We start from the raw sequence: 16,853 nt of genomic DNA on the forward strand, positions 1-16,853 counted from the left end.
ATAGGGAAGAAATGCAGGCGGAGCAAAGATACAGAGACGTTATAAAGACTGTGCTTATGGCAGTCAGTTGCTACCTCACTCACTTTTACCGTCTCGTTTCAAGCTTTGTGGTGAAGCAGACCTAGAACCATTATGAGTCTCTCTGCCAAAGAAAAGGCCATCGTGACCGATTTCTTCTCAAAGGCTTCTCCTCTGTCAGATGAAATAGGAAATGAGGCTCTTTCTAGGTAAAGCCTAATTAGCACATCTTTTGGGTAGGACCTTTTTCTGAAATGTTGGTACTAATGAACTTTTCTTTTAACATTACAGGATGTTGACCGTCTACCCGCAGACCAAATCGTACTTTTCCCACTGGAATGACACAAGTCCTGGATCTGCACCCGTCCGCAAGCATGGCAAAACTGTTATGGGTGGCCTATACGAGGCAGTCAGCAAAATCGACGACCTCAAAAGTGGTCTCATCAACCTGAGCGAGCTCCACGCCTACATGTTGAGAGTTGACCCCGTCAACTTCAAGGTCAGCCATTTATAGGCTTATGATAATATTACATATTTTTAAAACCCTTCATTGTCTGGGTGATGGAGGACCTCCAGTGCATTCACATTTTGTTGAACATGTTGACAAGAGATATAATTACTATCTTTGTACTTTCCAACAGATATTGTCTCACTGCATTCTGGTGGCGTTTGGCATGATGTTTCCGGATGAGTTCACTCCCCAGGTTCACGTTGCTGTTGACAAGTTTCTGGCCCTCGTCGCCCTCGTCCTTGCTGAAAAGTATCGTTAAATTGTACTCATCCCATGATGTTGAAAAATAAAACCATGCACTGAAACAAATGTAAACGTTTTCTTGAGTTCTTTTTAATATCATTGTGGTTTGGGCATATTTGGAAAGTACTTTTGACCCCAACAGGAAGCATTAAAACATTTTCTGACCATCGTGAGCCCACACCAAGATAAAAAAAATAATTATTTAACCATCATTTATTTAGGCTATTTATTTACATACAAATCACATTTAATTTGACATACGTGAAGGTTTAGAGTGGCAATAAATAGGGTGAGGGGTTTTATTTCTTCTGGAAAGTCCAAAACATTTAAGTGTAAAATAAATATTTGGGAGAATATGAGAAAATAAATGACGAATTGCACAAAAACAATTCTAAGAATTACGAGAGTCCATGATAAGGCTAAATAAATAAACTAAATAAATAAATAAACTCCACAATCCAATCATATGAAATATGATATATGACAATAAGTAAACAAGTACTGCATATATTATGTATGAAATATAAAAGAATATACAAGAAGTCACATACTTGTACATGTGTAACTTACATTTTTCCTAAATATTAGAGGAATGTGAATATGTGGCCAACATATATATTCAAATATATGAACTTAGTGTATATAAATGTATCTAAGTGTTGGCTCTATACTGAACATCCTTTACATGGGACATATATTTCAAAATACTACATACTACATACATACTCTATAATAAATAGACTGTGTAACATATATTTTCTCAAATATTATTGAAATTTTAATATAAACCCAAATATATGAATTAAGTGTAGCCTATATTTTCAGTCAAATAAAGTTGAGATCATTATTAATATTGTTAATAGCTTTTCTGCTGTAGGCCTAATTTTCTGTTTTATTTATTTTTCTATATGTTTACATCTTATTTCATGTTTGATTATTATTATTATACAACACATTGTTCAACAGTCCGTTGTTTTTCATTTGAATTGACATTGACATTAAGTTGCATTTTGCAAGCTATATGTTCATGTATGGAATATACATATAGAAGATTTTTGTATGTTTATTGTTTTAGCTTATTGATCAGGAACGATGTTGTGCCTATTCATTTGCAACCGTTCTGTTCATTGAATGTATGACATTCAACATTGCAGCTACATTGCGCAATTGTTCTATATAATTCAATTATAAATGGTTGCGTTGTTAGAAAAATAATTCAACGATTGTAAAGTTTCTTACATACATTCCACAACTTCATTGAAGTGTTCGTAAAGCACATACTTTCACTAAAGATTCCCATGACAAATGCAAACATTGTGAGTTTAATTTGAACGGAATAACTTTAATACCAGCGACGAATGCCTATAGGTGCAGTCTCTCTCATGTTATATTATTTTAAATAAAAAACATTATTTACAACCTCATTCCGTCAACAAGACACGGGCAATGATCTATATCATGTGAATTCACGTGAACTAAGTTTATCGGTCAGCTGCACTCTTTGTTTGCTTCGGACCATCGCCCAAACATATCTGCCCGACATTCATGGGCGGTGACCCAGCAGGGCTATTTAAAAGCCCTGTCCAGTGCTGAAGCCACAAAACTGACAAGATGGTTAAATGGACAGCAGAGGAATGCGCCGCAATACAGGGGGTATTCGCGAAAATTGACTCTAAGTCAGTGGGCCACGAAAGCTTGGCGAGGTAACCTTTTCTTAGGCCTTCTACACCTTTCTCTCAAATATAAACACTTTCAAGATGTTAAATTAACTATTGCAAATGTTTAATGTGCCTCTCTTTCCGCTATATCCTCTCAAGATGTTTGATCGTCTACCCATGGACTCAGCGGTATTTTGGTGGCTTTGGCAATCTGTATAACTCCAGCGCGATCATGGCTAATCCAATGGTCGCAGCGCACGGATTGGTCGTGCTCCAAGCACTGGAGAAAGCTCTCCAGAACATGGATGACATCAAGAAGTCCTACGCTTCCCTCAGCGAGCTTCACTCCGAAAAACTGCACGTTGACCCAGGCAATTTCCAGGTAGCTGTCTCAGACAAGTGGTTATCATGTTTCCTATCATGTTGGAACTAAAACGTGCCTTAACTCTCCCCTTTTCTTTCACAGCTGTTAGCTGATTGCCTGACCGTGGTCGTCGCTGCACGCATGGGGACTGAGTTCACTCAAAGCGTCCAAGCTGCGTGGCATAAGTTCCTGTGTGTTGTTGTGGCAGCTCTAACCAAGCAGTATTACTAGATTTCTCCGAAAGTAATAGAGATTGTCCTGCAATGAGAAAGAAAAGGAAAATAAATAATTGAAATGATTTTGCTGTGTGTTGTCTCTCTATTGAGTTCTCTTTAAAATCATGGGGTTTATGCACAAAATATCACATTAAAACGTGATATAATGTCAGAAGTGCTAATAACAGCTTTAGTGACATGCATGAAGGTTGTGTTATATGGAAGCATGTTTGCCAGCATGCAGCAGGGGAAGTTTGAGGCCTTTGTTCACTACGATACGATCTCCACTTCCTGCCACTGCCTCTCCTCACAAGACCCTAAAAACAGTATCAGTTTCCAATAAGGTTGTATTCGTTAACATCAATTAGCAACGTGAATTAACAACATGAAAAATACTTGCACAGCATTTCTAAATGTTGGTTATCAACAAAATAGACCTACTTTTTTTTTTTTTTCTTCTTTTTTTTTTTTGTTGCAGGCCTACACATTAACAGTAATTAATACATTATGAACTAATATGAACAATCAACAAAGTATTTTAATAAATTAACCTTAACCAATATCAATAAATGCTGTAAAAGAATTTAGGCATAGGCCAAAACAGGGTTGGAAATGATCATCACTAAGTTGTGACTGGTGCAAAAAACTTTTATAACATTTTCATTGGACCTCAGGAAAGATAATTAAATGACATAAAATAACCCTTCATGACCCCTTCATGCTGTGGTGACTAGAAAAACGTAGTAAGTCATACTCAGCCGCTATAGACTTGTGTTCATTCCAACATTATGTTATTGATGGTGCCTTTTCTGATTTGCAGTTTCGTAATTCGTAATAAACACATCTTAGCAACAGTAGTAAACTTGGAAACGGGTTTACTTTCCAAATCTACTTAACCTAATGAACCTAATTCACACAACAAAACAAGTTGAGGATCCATTATTTCTGAGTGCTTTAGATTTGTTGACATTAATGTAAATATACCATAATTTTTACATTCCCAAAACATGTGCATTATCTATGCATTTAAGAGACTGCAACAACGCGAAGGTATATTTTATACCTTAAAATAATGGTATTTTGGAGGGAGTGAAATATGTGCAATATATTAAGTTAAATTGTGCGGGTTTATGCTTTGTATTCTGAGTATTTTTCCCAGTCTTTCAGCGAATATTCTCATTGCATCTTATTTTTATTTTTTTTAATTGATGTTGTTTGTAAATAATCGTTCCCTAGTTCAAACATTATACATTTGGTAAAAAAATGATTTCGTAGTTTTTATGGTATCCATCTCTTTTTCTACTGTATATCAAAATTGGAACGTTTTCTACGCTTTAATATCCATCCAAACATCTTCCATAGCCGATTGTCCTATGCAGGGTCAAGGTCCAAGGCGGGAAGTGGAGCAGGGACACAACCTGGACAGGTGGTCAGTCCATCACAGGACAAAACTTTAATATAAATATGGCAAATGTCTGTGCAATCTTCCCATGCAAGAGCATTCACTGAGCGCATCTCCAAAAGCCCACCAACTGTAGCTCTTACCTTCCTGCAGAACATTGCAGACATTATTGTTCCAAACAGTCAGGAACACAAAATAATATGTAGCTCTTGGAGGAGAGATGACCATTTAAAATGTATTATTTTATCCTTTGTAAAAAATTGTGGCTCTAAAGTAAAGAAAAAAAATGTGTTTTTTATTTATTTATTTATTTGTAATAACTGAAACGTTCCGATATTTTGGCAAGGAAGAAAGATTGCATTTCGTGTACACCTAACATGGCTAGGATGAGTGCATTGTTAAATTTGTTAGTAAAGTTGTTACTAATGTTAAATGTTGGTGCGGCTATCCGTATGAGGACTCTCCATAGACATAATGATTTTACACTGTATGAACTATTCTATCCCCTAAACCTACAACTCACAAACACTTTCTGCATTTTCACATTTCAAAAATCAACAAATAAATAAAAAACATCGTTTAGTACGTTTTTCTTTAAGCAATTTGAATTATGGGGACGCTAGAAATGTCCTCAGAAACCACATTAAAGAGAGAAGGAAGGCATTGTTTTTCACGAAATTACCATGAACACGTTATATGTAGTAAAAGCATGGTATTGGAAGGAAAAAAACGTCGCATTTTTACATTTTCAATTCTTAAATGTGGGGAATGTCCCTAACTTTCATGCCACCTCTGTGTAACCGAGAAAATACATGGAAAACAATTTCCGATTGATTTAACAGTCCATATTTTCAAGAAAAGGCTATCACTCAACTCCTGGTAAAAGTAAAGTTTACTTGAAATAATACATAATTGTAGCATTGAATTAAGAAATAATTAAAACATTTGTATTTTTTTCATACATGTCCCACATGACACACGGACGCCGCCCACAGGGAAGCTTAATGCATGCCACGTTGTCTATTAGACAGCAACATCATCTTGCATTAATGGTGATAGAAACCAGATTCAGAGCTGCGCACGCAGACCTCAACACAGACAACACGATGGCGGTCACAATAAACAGATCTTTATTCATTGTTTATATATAAATATTATTATTATTACCATGAAAAGGTAATTATGAGTAGAAAATTAACTTCAAACGTCACAAAAAAAAATTAAAAATTACCAAACGTAAAAAAACAAAAACAACAATAAAAACAATGCAAGCTTATTTTTTCAAGCCTTTTGGGAACACAAGCTTTTAAAAGTTAGGTAAAAATTACTTATTTAATTTACCTGCGATATGTATACTCAAATTAGCAATAATTATGACAATCCTTTTGGATTCATATATGATGACGCCATGTGAAAATAAGCAATAATAAATTATATTTACTGATATGCTCATTTTTTACAGGTTTGAATTAAGTAATCTACAAATGTAGAATTTACTTAATTTCTTAAGGTCACACTTTAACTTATCTAATGCAGAAATAATTCATCTTTTCTGCTATATTTACTGCACACGTCCTGCGGATCATACAGGGATGTAGCCGAGATGCCTGTTTGAGCGTTTCACAAATCACTGACAATGAAATGTTTGTTTGTTTATTTATTTATTTTTAATGACGGGAATTCTAGTAATGAGGATGGAATTTCATCAAATGGCCAAGATTCTAAAAACACAGCATGCATTCGTGCGTTGCGTCATAGACATCATCAAACCAAGAACATACACTGAACGCATTGTAAGAATTTCACAGAGGGCGCTATCCGAGAAGAGTTCAATAAGGGAGGTATCCTGGCATATCGCCAAAATGTCAGTTCTTTCTTAATGAATACCAAATGGCATTATTATATATAAATATGAAAGACACAAATTTGCAACACATTTATTATGATATATATAAAGTTTGCTGAACCATTTCATCTTTCTCAGTCGGGTCTTCATCGGAATTTTTCAGCTAAAACAGCAGAGAAGGCAGAAAGAAACTTGTCCACCGCCGCGTGTGCAACTGGGGTGAAGTTATCCCCCATATAGCACGCTAGCGTCACAAGCATGCAGTGATTGAAAAGCTGTGAAAAGATTTCAACAAGTTAACGTTGTAAGATATATCAACCCCAAAATATAAAAATCACACTTTATTTGAGGATAGCATGCTGATGTAGCCTTGACTAGATCTGGTAAGTGGACATGTGCCGTTTCATTCTTTTTGACAAACACACCTTAAAGTTGGTAGGATGTATTCGCAATTGGTAGGCATGGAACCTGCTGAGATGTGCCAATGTAGTGGTGAGTGTGCTTATGTTCCTCGCGCCCTCGGCTAAAGCCTGGACAATTTTCTTCCCGTGGCAGCGTAAATGCTCTGAACGGGGGCTGATGTCTAGATGAGAGAAGTATGTCTTAGTTTTGGGGAACGTTGTGAACATCCTGAAAGCCAATGGACATGGGAGAAAAACAGATGTTGAGGTCTACAAGATGCAGCTAAGCAAAATATCTCCTCCCTCCAATTGCTTGCGTAATCACTAATGGACAACTGCCAAATATGACAAGACCAATAACCATTAACACGACCTTTGATGATCCAATATCAAAAATTGAACGACAAACTATCAAGAATTCATTAATGAACGTAAGTATTTAAATTGTTCGATACATTGTTTTTATAATTTTAAAAACTTAGTAGTAGCTACAACATTTCAGCCTACACGTATCAGTCTACAGTGTAAATACTTACAATATCAAAGTAAAGAGATTTAGGAGGGGGAAAACATCTCATTGTGAGTCTTTGGATATACAAATGTTTACTTTTTTATATAAGCATGTTATAGACTACATTAGTATATAGTCAATAATGACAGCATACCTTAAAAGAGCTTCAGATCCAATATCTTCTGCCACTGGAATCATTTTGTCCCATATCTGTACAATAAGCTCTTTTTCGGTATTTGAGAGCATTATAAGACGTCAAGGCACAATTAAAGTATATATTTATTCTTTGCAAACACTGGTAGCGAAAATGAAATACCTTCTGAACAACTCAAAGCATAACATACACGTGCACGGTTACTTGACCGTTTGGTCATGTAATTTGGATCCCATTGTCCACAAAAGTCTTTTTTTTTTAAAGAAATTAAGGAGAGCAGTTTACCGAAATGTAGTTGTCGTCGGTCGCGCGCTTCGACTCACCGGCAGGCGAGAGTTAATCACGTGAGAGTCGATACTGCGAAAAAGGGGCAGTAAATTACCTTGCGTCACATTAGAGGAACTCATGCGGGGATTCATACTGACAATTATGTCTTAAATTTCACAAATCACAATAACGAACGATGAACTGCAAATGCAAAGAGTAAAATTGCGAAATGGTGTCTTGTTTACATATTACAGCAATGTAACAATTTGTTAGAACATCATTCAATGATTAAGTTACAGGACATGTTGAAAACAGGTTGCATTGATATAGTAGCCTATTATATATATTAATTCAGATAATTTACAGGACTAGTATCTTAATGCAAATGTACTCATGTAAATGAGTGCTAACCTGAAATTGTTACCTCAATAATCTGTTTCTACTTGATCTAACCCTGAACATTAGCTTGTTGGTGAAACCCAATGTATTCAAATTCATTTAGTGATGTTAAATTATATATTTGATTAGAATGTTACCACACAAAGCATTAACATGTACATAACAATCACACACAAACTCCTCATAGTCAATAGTTTGTATGAACATGTGAGCTCTGCTTTCTTTTGGTTTTCACAACCACAGATTTAACAGTGATACATGTGGCTAAAAAAGCAGCAAAAAAAAATAAAATAAATAATAATAATAATTATAATTATATAAAAAGCTAGTTAAACTTTTGTTAAAATGTTTATGATATAAAATAAAAATTTTCTCGGCTGAGTGTATGCTTCTGTGAAAGGGAGGGGTCATGGCATTGTGTCTGATAAAACCTCATGGCTGCCCCTATCAGTGGCTCAAGCTGGGGCTTGAAAGTGGGTGGAAAGTGAAGAGCAGCGTAATCACCATTCTCCAGCGTAAACGACCCTCCTGCTGGCAAGATGGCAAGAACTTCTCATGACTCAGCTGAACTGAAGCCCCTCTTCAATAGAATCCACATCCATTATTAAAAAAACAAACAAACAGAGGATTTGAATTAGTGTGGCATGTGCAGCATGACAGTGGACTATGTCAGCAAGCTTTGTTTGTATTTTTATTTTTTTACTAAGCTGATATGGACTTTAAAACTTCATTAAATATTCTTAACATATACTCTATATGACTTTTGCATGTTCAGCAACCTCCGTGTCAATCTTTGTTTCCAATCCTTTATATAGGGTCATCGCTTACATTCATGGGACCTTTTAAAAGTGTTTAAGCTATTTTAATATCAGCATGCTTCTAATGTGTAGCACAACTGTAGCATTTATGTTATCACTTGGTTTAATTAAATCTTCACTCTCCAAGCTTTACTTTTGCAGCTGAACTGAGAACACCTGTGCCAGTCTGACCAGTCTAACACATGGCCTATAGCAAGTATTGAGTTCTCCTATTTTTATGATTTGTGTGTGTGTGTGTGTGTTGCCATGCAGAAACAGCTCCATCCTCAGGACCTCAAGTCACCTATCATTAGCAAAAACATGTTATTTCCAAAGTTTTGCTGCTATACTATGTAATATTTGTTTAAATAAACAACATTTTGACAAAATGAAAAAGTCATTTTTATTTGTATAGCGCTTTCACAATGCACATTGTTTCAAAACAGCTTTACAGAAAAATATGAAATGTCTGTAATGTCATATATGTCTTTTATCCCCTTACTGTAATGTCTGTAATGACCTATTTCTTTGCTCAATCATTGAAAATAATTAACATTTGTATTCATAATTTCTTTGTCTTCAAGCCTCCAGTGAGCAAAGCCTTGCTGTGGTAAGGGAAAAAAACTCCATAAGAATTTAGTTTTATTCTGTCATGAAAACTCACCCTCATGTCATTCCAAAGCCATTTCATTTTCTTTGTCTGTGTAACACAAAATGAGATATAACACAGTATATTATAGGCTTAGAGCCTCATCTAACATCTTCCATTAAAGCTAGAAAGTCATATGGTTTTGGAATAACACAAAGATGAGTAAAATAATTTACTTTTGGGCAAATTATCCCTTTACGATGATACATATTTTGTGTATTTTAAATGTCTGAATGGGTAAAGCCACAATTAAAAACTTTATTAATACAAAATATCAAATATCAATATTTATCAAATGGATCAAATACAATAAATAGATCAAATAAAGTATAGCCAGATGAGTAGCAGAAATAAAGACTTTGTCATGGTAGATGAGGTTGACAGACAAACAGAAAAAAAATAACTACAGATGATTTGCTGTGCTCTAACATATTATATATATAGAAAGACGTATTGAATTGAACTGACACACTATCTTCAAAAAAAGGCTAAAAACACATCTTTTCCAAAAGCACTTAACCAGTTGCACTTAAATCTGTTTTGTATACTATTCTGATGATAGTGAAACTTTGTAGTATGGCACTTTTCGTACCACTGTGTCCTTAAGATAATTCGCTTATGTTTTCCTCTTTTGTAAGTCGCTTTGGATAAAAGAGTCTGCCAAATGAATAAATGTAAATGTAAATGAATTGTAATTATATTGAATAATATGAACTAAAATATCTTGTAAAGAGCTGTATTTTTATTTTAGTTTTAATCATTCATAACATGTTGTATAAATGATTTAATATGTCGCATAGGCAAATTGTTTGTAACATTTTGAGTGATTTGGCTATAAAGCTAAATACATATTTCTCTTTCCCGACAATTGTCTATTGCAGTTAGTTGTTGAGCATGCTGTCCACTAGATGGCGATATCATACCACTCACGAACACAAGAAAACGATACTGGCATCGCCTATATTCAGCCAAAGGTCAACTTTATAATGTTATCACATAGCCTAAATTTCAATATTAGAACTGTGTAGGCCTACAATTTATTAATTATTTATCAGCCAAAACAATATGAACGTGTATCAAATTCATGCTTCTAGTAATTCCTACGTGTCCGTTTAGCTTAATAAAGATCTCTAAGCCAATATGGTTTTCCAAAAAAAATGGTTTACATTTCATGTTTTCAAAAAAACACAAGATGGTTTGAACACAGCTAAGCAGGATTACGTATGAATTATTTTCCCTTGCTCTAATCATGTTGAAGTGTTGTTTGCTTAAGCACTCACTGGTAGATCACACAACCCACCCACACTATTTGCCTCAGCCTGCCAAGATCTCAGACATGTTGCATTGTGACTGGATTACACATATAATCACATATAAATACATATAAATAATAGATATTTAATGAAGATCCCTTTAGTGGTTTATAAAGTCCATGACCAATTGCAAGGACTGTAATAAAGGGGAAAAGGGAGAGGAGGGAAGCATTGTGATACATCAAATGAATAACCTTTAATCTTAATTTTTCTGCACATTAAATAAAATATGCTCTGTAAAATATGAAAATGGAAATCTTTCCTAACTGGCAAAAAGTTCATGTACGCATCTTTCAATATTTCTATCTATTTGTGCACCTCTTAGGCCATGTCATGTCCTCTCATCCTGTGGATATTGTCGTGAGGGCATTTTAATATTTGTCCTTCCATGACTGATAATAGTCCTTGTGTTAACAGAGTGCCACAGAAATACATCATTGTGATGTGGAGCTTGGTGGATGATGACATCTGAGTAGCGCATGCATCTCAATCAAACAGCCTTTGTCGTGGGACCTTGCATGAACTTACTTGACCAGCAGAACAATCAGTGTGCAGATAATGTGCCCTGAGCTTCATTTAATTTGTAAAACAAATGGCGTTGTCTGCCATTGTACAATGATTCACCAGATGTTCACAAGTCTTTCATCTGAAGTCTGATTCAAGTCTTAAGTCTTTAAGCTGGAGTCCGAAACAAGTCTGGAGTGTTTTACACTGGAGTCAGAGTCAAGTCGCAAGTCTTTAAGCTGGAGTCCGAAACAAGTCTGGAGTGTTTTACACTGGAGTCAGAGTCAAGTCTTAAGTCTTTAAGCTGGAGTCCGAGTAAAGTCTGGAGTATTTTACACTGGAGTCAGAGTCAAGTCTTAAGTCTTTAAGCTGGAGTCCAAAACAAGTCTGGAGTGTTTTACACTGGAGTCAGAGTCAAGTCTTATGTCTTTAAGCTGGAGTCCGAAACAAGTCTGGAGTGTTTTACACTGGAGTCAGAGTCAAGTCTTAAGTCTTTAAGCTGGAGTCCGAGTAAAGTCTGGAGTATTTTACACTGGAGTCAGAGTCAAGTCGCAAGTCTTTAAGCTGGAGTCCGAAACAAGTCTGGAGTGTTTTACACTGGAGTCAGAGTCAAGTCATGAAGTCTTTAAGCTGGAGTCCGAAACAAGTCTGGAGTGTTTTACACTGGAGTCAGAGTCAAGTCTTAAGTCTTTAAGCTGGAGTCCGAGTAAAGTCTGGAGTATTTTACACTGGAGTCAGAGTCAAGTCTTAAGTCTTTAAGCTGGAGTCCAAAACAAGTCTGGAGTGTTTTACACTGGAGTCAGAGTCAAGTCTTATGTCTTTAAGCTGGAGTCCGAAACAAGTCTGGAGTGTTTTACACTGGAGTCAGAGTCAAGTCTTAAGTCTTTAAGCTGGAGTCCGAGTAAAGTCTGGAGTATTTTACACTGGAGTCAGAGTCAAGTCGCAAGTCTTTAAGCTGGAGTCCGAAACAAGTCTGGAGTGTTTTACACTGGAGTCAGAGTCAAGTCGCAAGTCTTTAAGCTGGAGTCCGAAACAAGTCTGGAGTGTTTTACACTGGAGTCAGAGTCAAGTCTTAAGTCTTTAAGCTGGAGTCCGAGTAAAGTCTGGAGTATTTTACACTGGAGTCAGAGTCAAGTCTTAAGTCTTTAAGCTGGAGTCCGAGTGAAGTCTGGAGTATTTTACACTGGAGTCAGAGTCAAGTCGCAAGTCTTTAAGCTGGAGTCCGAAACAAGTCTGGAGTGTTTTACACTGGAGTCCGAGTAAAGTCTGGAGTATTTTACACTGGAGTCCGAGACAAGTCTGGAGTATTTTACACTGGAGTCTGAGTCATGTCTGGAGTATTTAACACTGGAGTCCGAGTCAAGTCTGGAGTATTTAACACTGGAGTCCGAGTCAAGTCTGGAGTATTTAACACTGGAGTCCGAGTCAAGTCTGGAGTATTTAACACTGGAGTCCGAGTCAAGTCTGGAGTATTTAACACTGGAGTCGGAGTCAAGTCTGGAGTATTTAACACTGGAGTCCGAGTCAAGTCTGGAGTATTTAACACTGGAGTCTGAGTCAAGTCTGGAGTATTTAACACTGGAGGGGGTAACTGCTTTCGGGTCCTTGAATAACATATAACGTGCGAGTAAGGGCAGCAGGTGGACTTTCTATTGCCCTTTCTATAGGCTAAGATGGTGCCCCCCTAAGGTGTTGATGCCCTACGCAGACTGCGTAGTCTGCTTATAGGGAGCGGTTGAACTGATAGGGGAGACCGGGGGCCATTATCTTCAGCTGATGTTTGACTCCACTGAAAGACTTTCTTGTGACATTTCACTGTCCAGCTCAGTATGTGGCAGTAATGTACCATAAACTGGAATGCCAACCAGCAATAAACATCAAAAGAAGAAAACTGCCTTGCCAGTGACAGCAATATGGATCATAAAAAAAACGTTTAACTAAACGTTTTAGGGTTTGTTGATAATACATTGTCGTGTAAAAATGGCTATAACTTTACACAGAAAAGGTTAGTAAGTTGTTTTATCACACTCAAGTAATTTTAACATGCATATTGATGTCTTGTGACTATACTTTTAAAAGTGAGTATTTTACTGTTTACAGATTGGCCTCATTTACTTCCATTGTAATTGTCTCACTGTGATTTTTGCTTTTTTTTAAGAAAAGATGGGGCAAGTTGAAAGAAAGTTTTGTGGTAATCAACATTATCCCACAAATGCTGTCTAACTTGTATTGAACCCTGAATATTTCTTTAATGTTACAATGATTTTATGAAATTTGCACAGGCTATAGGAACACTGGGGAAAACAAAGTTACCTAAACAATTTGGTAACATCTAAATGAACTGTTTTTTTACAAGTCAAAAAATATCACTGAATCAACCTGAATAAATTAAGATTAGGGCTAAACTTTTTTTCAGGTAGAAATTGCTCCTTAAGGCAACACTTGCAGGTTATCATTTACAGCGTATTAATGTTTTGGTGACTAGACACAGAGTGTTGAGCATGTTACATATTCTACATATTCTAACACACAAATATGATTAAAATATATAGATCTCACCTATGTCAATAAAAGCAACTGAGAACAACTTGTTCCCAAAATCCCTAAACTTTTTGTACTAAAGTTTGTTTTAGCAACCGCAATAACTGATAGCTCCTTATATCAGTATGAACTCCAAAACACTGACTGTGGAGTTTCCTTTTAGCAGTTGTAATTGACCTTTGCATTCATAAAATTCAATGAATGCCCTTTTTTTTAGCTATGCATTGTAATCATGGCACACAAAAGGGAGGGAGATTTTGGATTTCCTGCACGTAGTGGAGTCAACATGGTAAGTTAGAGGCTGAAAGGAAGGAACAAAATAGTGCCTTTCAAATTACAAATTTGAATTGCAAACCTTTGCGGCACAAGTGGACATTTCAAGCACCAAATAAACCCCTCGCTGTGGGTAAAGTATGGAAATGAGAGTTTCCTTAAGAGCACTGAGTTAAGGGGACAATGTCTTCACTTATAATATATATGACTAAGTTCAGGTATGAAACTCTGAATTGAGTACTTTAAGCTGATCAGCAGCCAATCAGCGTGCTCACATGTGACATGTCAAGCCATTTGGCTCACATGGTTTTGGTCAAGCTGATAGGTCTTTTGACGTGTAATCAGGTAGCCAATTAACTTATGTACTCTGTCCTTGACTAACAATTAAATTTGCTACATTTTTCAAGTATGCCACAGAATTCACTGCAGCAGCAGCACGCTGTGAGAGTTATCTCCGAAATCCTCCACCTCCCCAGCGACACCTGTCTAGATCTGTTACATGAGAATATATATATTTTTTCTCCCTTTTTATCCCCAATTTGGAATGCCCAGTTCCCAACTGGCTCTAAGTTCTTGTGGTGGCATAGTGACTCGCCTCAATCCGGGTGGCGGAGGACAAATCTCAGTTTCCTCCATGTCTGAGACCATCAATCCATGCACCTTATCACGTGGCTTGCTGAGCATGTTACACGCATGTGGAGGCCCACGCTGTTCTCCGTGGCATCCACGCAAAACTCACCACTCGCCCCACCAAGAGTGAGAACCACACATTATAGCAACCATGAGGAGGTTACCCCATGTGTTTTGGTTGCTCAGACCTGGCTGGAGTCACTCAGCATGCCCTGGATTCGAACTCGCGATTCCAGGGGTGGTAGTCACCGTCAATACTCGCTGAGCTACCCAGGCCCCCCTACGTGAGAATATTTATGTTTATGTCTAATTGTGCAGCAGCTCAATATGTCTGTGTATGTTCCAGCATTAGCAAGCAGTGCTCGAATTGAATCAAGTCTTATGGGTGGGTCCCCGCCATAAAATGCATGTAACTAGTTTATTAGATATTACAAATGTAAATTGTGACAAGACAGGCTGACAGTCTGTGTGTTAGTGTTGGAGAGGATTTTTCAACCATTTCATGATTATATTTTTATGTCAGTATGTGGCAAGGGACTGTTATAAGTGAGTTAGTCAACCACTTCAGTCAAAAAGGCTGCTTTATTCAGGAACAAACAATGCTATGGTTATTATCAATATGTCAATCATTGCTATTTCAAGAGTGAATCTCGCATTTATATGTGGATGTAATTCCCAAAACTTTGTAGCATGTACATGGCCATTGGTCCTCCTCTTAGCAGCATGAAAAACAAGTTTTATACGATTCTTTCTGAATGGATTATATATAGCATAGAAAGCGCACTGTATCTCATCTAAGAAAGCTGTAACTCATCTTCTTCATGATTTCTAGCACCCCCATAGAACCAGGCCAATTAATAAAGAAAAATGAGTAAGCCTAAATGTCCCCCCAGCACTGGTAGCAAGTCTCCATCCTTGCTCTGCAGCAGTAGCATAGCAGCTCTAGTCAAGACTTACATCCTATCACTATATCATACCTATAACAACATGCTAAATCTTTCAGAGAGTTGTCATGAATGAACTGTAATTCTTACAATATTCATAACTGACTATATTTCTTTATCATATTGTAGAGACTGATATACAGTTTTTAGACAAGCTCCTCTCATAACACCATGAAGAAATATGCAGTTTGAAGATTTGTTATCTAAAGTATGATGTATCGGTACAAGATTGCTTGTTGTATGTGCATGCACATGCTCTTATCCTAATTCTCCAGGCTGACTAAAATGTCAATCAATGACCTCAGCAATAAATAATGGAAGTCACAAGGGATGTGGAATGTCTCGCCTCAACTATATGTCATTGTATAGTTAGAGACAGTCAGAGAATTTACTGTCTTCACTGCTGTTTAGATAATAACATTGGCAGCAGCTCCCATCTCTCTCCACCCCAAGGAAACAGAAAGAGCTTTTGTTTCTGGCTGTTCTTGGCTGTTAATGTTCAGTGATTCAGAGATTCTCCCACTTTTACTTTCAGTTGCAAATGAGTAATTGAGTAATTAAGTGACTCGCATGTTACCAACAGTAAACAATTTATTTTTACATGTTATATGAAGCTATATTGGTATATTGTTAGAAACTAGCAGGACTCAATGCCTGGATGTCTGAGGGAGCATGGACATGTCATCAGGAGGAGGACAACCATAAACTAAGACTCCCCTTCTGGCCCCCATAAAGTAGAAGGCCAGAGGGGAACACAAGAGAGCAGAAGCAAAACTTCCAATCCCTCGACTTTCTAAGCAGCTCCTTTGAAGAGCTGCCAGCTGTGCTTCTTGCATTGGGCCTCTACAGGGGAACACAAGCCTTTGAAGTGGTTATGGCATGTAGGTGAGCAACAGGCAGTGGCAAGAAAACTGCAGCGAGGAAATGCTAGGGAGAGATAAATATGCAATTTGGTCTTTAGATTAATAAAAAACGGTAACCTGAAATCGTTACCTTGACGAGCAGTTTCTAACTGATCTGACCCTTAAATTTAGTTTTGTTGGTTTAACCTAATGTTTTCAGATGGATTCAGTGAAGTTAAATAATATTTTGTACAATATTCTGTGCATAAAATCAGTTAATCCAGATGTTACCACATGAAGCACGTTTTTAGGTTAAAGGTACATTTCACCCAAAAATGTTAATTCTCTTATTATTTACTCACTCTTATGCC

The 16,853-nt window shown here is 36.8% G+C and overlaps 3 protein-coding genes across 4 annotated transcripts; 2 read left to right on the forward strand and 1 right to left on the reverse strand.

Annotated features, from left to right (window-relative positions):
* The first annotated feature begins 48 nt into the window (after positions 1–48).
* Positions 49–788, forward strand: LOC127627018 (hemoglobin subunit alpha-2-like). Its single transcript, XM_052103209.1, has 3 exons — positions 49–227; positions 310–517; positions 660–788. Exons 1-3 carry the CDS (start codon positions 133–135, stop codon positions 786–788), a joined length of 432 nt encoding a protein of 143 aa, XP_051959169.1. The 5' UTR covers positions 49–132.
* Positions 789–2,383: 1,595 nt separating this feature from the next.
* On the forward strand, positions 2,384–3,069 carry LOC127627015 (hemoglobin subunit beta-like). Its single transcript, XM_052103206.1, has 3 exons — positions 2,384–2,475; positions 2,590–2,812; positions 2,897–3,069. Exons 1-3 carry the CDS (start codon positions 2,384–2,386, stop codon positions 3,023–3,025), a joined length of 444 nt encoding a protein of 147 aa, XP_051959166.1. The 3' UTR covers positions 3,026–3,069.
* Positions 3,070–5,705: 2,636 nt separating this feature from the next.
* Positions 5,706–7,638, reverse strand: zgc:163057 (Hemoglobin subunit alpha-D-like). Of its 2 annotated transcripts, XM_052103211.1 has the most exons (4): positions 7,486–7,638; positions 7,324–7,379; positions 6,683–6,887; positions 5,706–6,532 (listed from the first exon to the last, which is right to left on the reverse strand). In XM_052103211.1, the coding sequence occupies exons 2-4, from the start codon at positions 7,365–7,367 to the stop codon at positions 6,404–6,406; spliced, it is 378 nt and encodes a 125-aa protein (XP_051959171.1). In that variant the 5' UTR covers positions 7,368–7,379; positions 7,486–7,638; the 3' UTR covers positions 5,706–6,403. The 2 variants fall into 2 exon arrangements, with proteins under 2 accessions (XP_051959171.1, XP_051959170.1); XM_052103210.1 differs by having other exon boundaries at positions 7,324–7,638.
* Positions 7,639–16,853: the final 9,215 nt, after the last annotated feature.

Source organism: Xyrauchen texanus, chromosome 33, assembly GCF_025860055.1.
Source record: "Xyrauchen texanus isolate HMW12.3.18 chromosome 33, RBS_HiC_50CHRs, whole genome shotgun sequence".
NCBI lineage: Eukaryota > Metazoa > Chordata > Actinopteri > Cypriniformes > Catostomidae > Xyrauchen > Xyrauchen texanus.

Bases quoted from the DNA above. Each gene is read 5' to 3' on its own strand.
- LOC127627018 (XM_052103209.1), top strand. From the start codon at position 133: ATGAGTCTCTCTGCCAAAGAAAAGGCCATCGTGACCGATTTCTTCTCA. The intron at 228-309 runs GTAAAGCCTAAT...TTAACATTACAG, and splicing joins GGAAATGAGGCTCTTTCTAG to GATGTTGACCGTCTACCCGC. The intron at 518-659 runs GTCAGCCATTTA...ACTTTCCAACAG, and splicing joins TTGACCCCGTCAACTTCAAG to ATATTGTCTCACTGCATTCT.
- zgc:163057 (XM_052103210.1), bottom strand. From the start codon at position 7,415: ATGCTCTCAAATACCGAAAAAGAGCTTATTGTACAGATATGGGACAAA. The intron at 6,888-7,323 runs GTATGCTGTCAT...ATTGGCTTTCAG, and splicing joins GGATCTGAAGCTCTTTTAAG to GATGTTCACAACGTTCCCCA. The intron at 6,533-6,682 runs GTGTGTTTGTCA...ATCTTTTCACAG, and splicing joins TACATCCTACCAACTTTAAG to CTTTTCAATCACTGCATGCT.
- LOC127627015 (XM_052103206.1), top strand. From the start codon at position 2,384: ATGGTTAAATGGACAGCAGAGGAATGCGCCGCAATACAGGGGGTATTC. The intron at 2,476-2,589 runs GTAACCTTTTCT...TATCCTCTCAAG, and splicing joins GGCCACGAAAGCTTGGCGAG to ATGTTTGATCGTCTACCCAT. The intron at 2,813-2,896 runs GTAGCTGTCTCA...TTTCTTTCACAG, and splicing joins TTGACCCAGGCAATTTCCAG to CTGTTAGCTGATTGCCTGAC.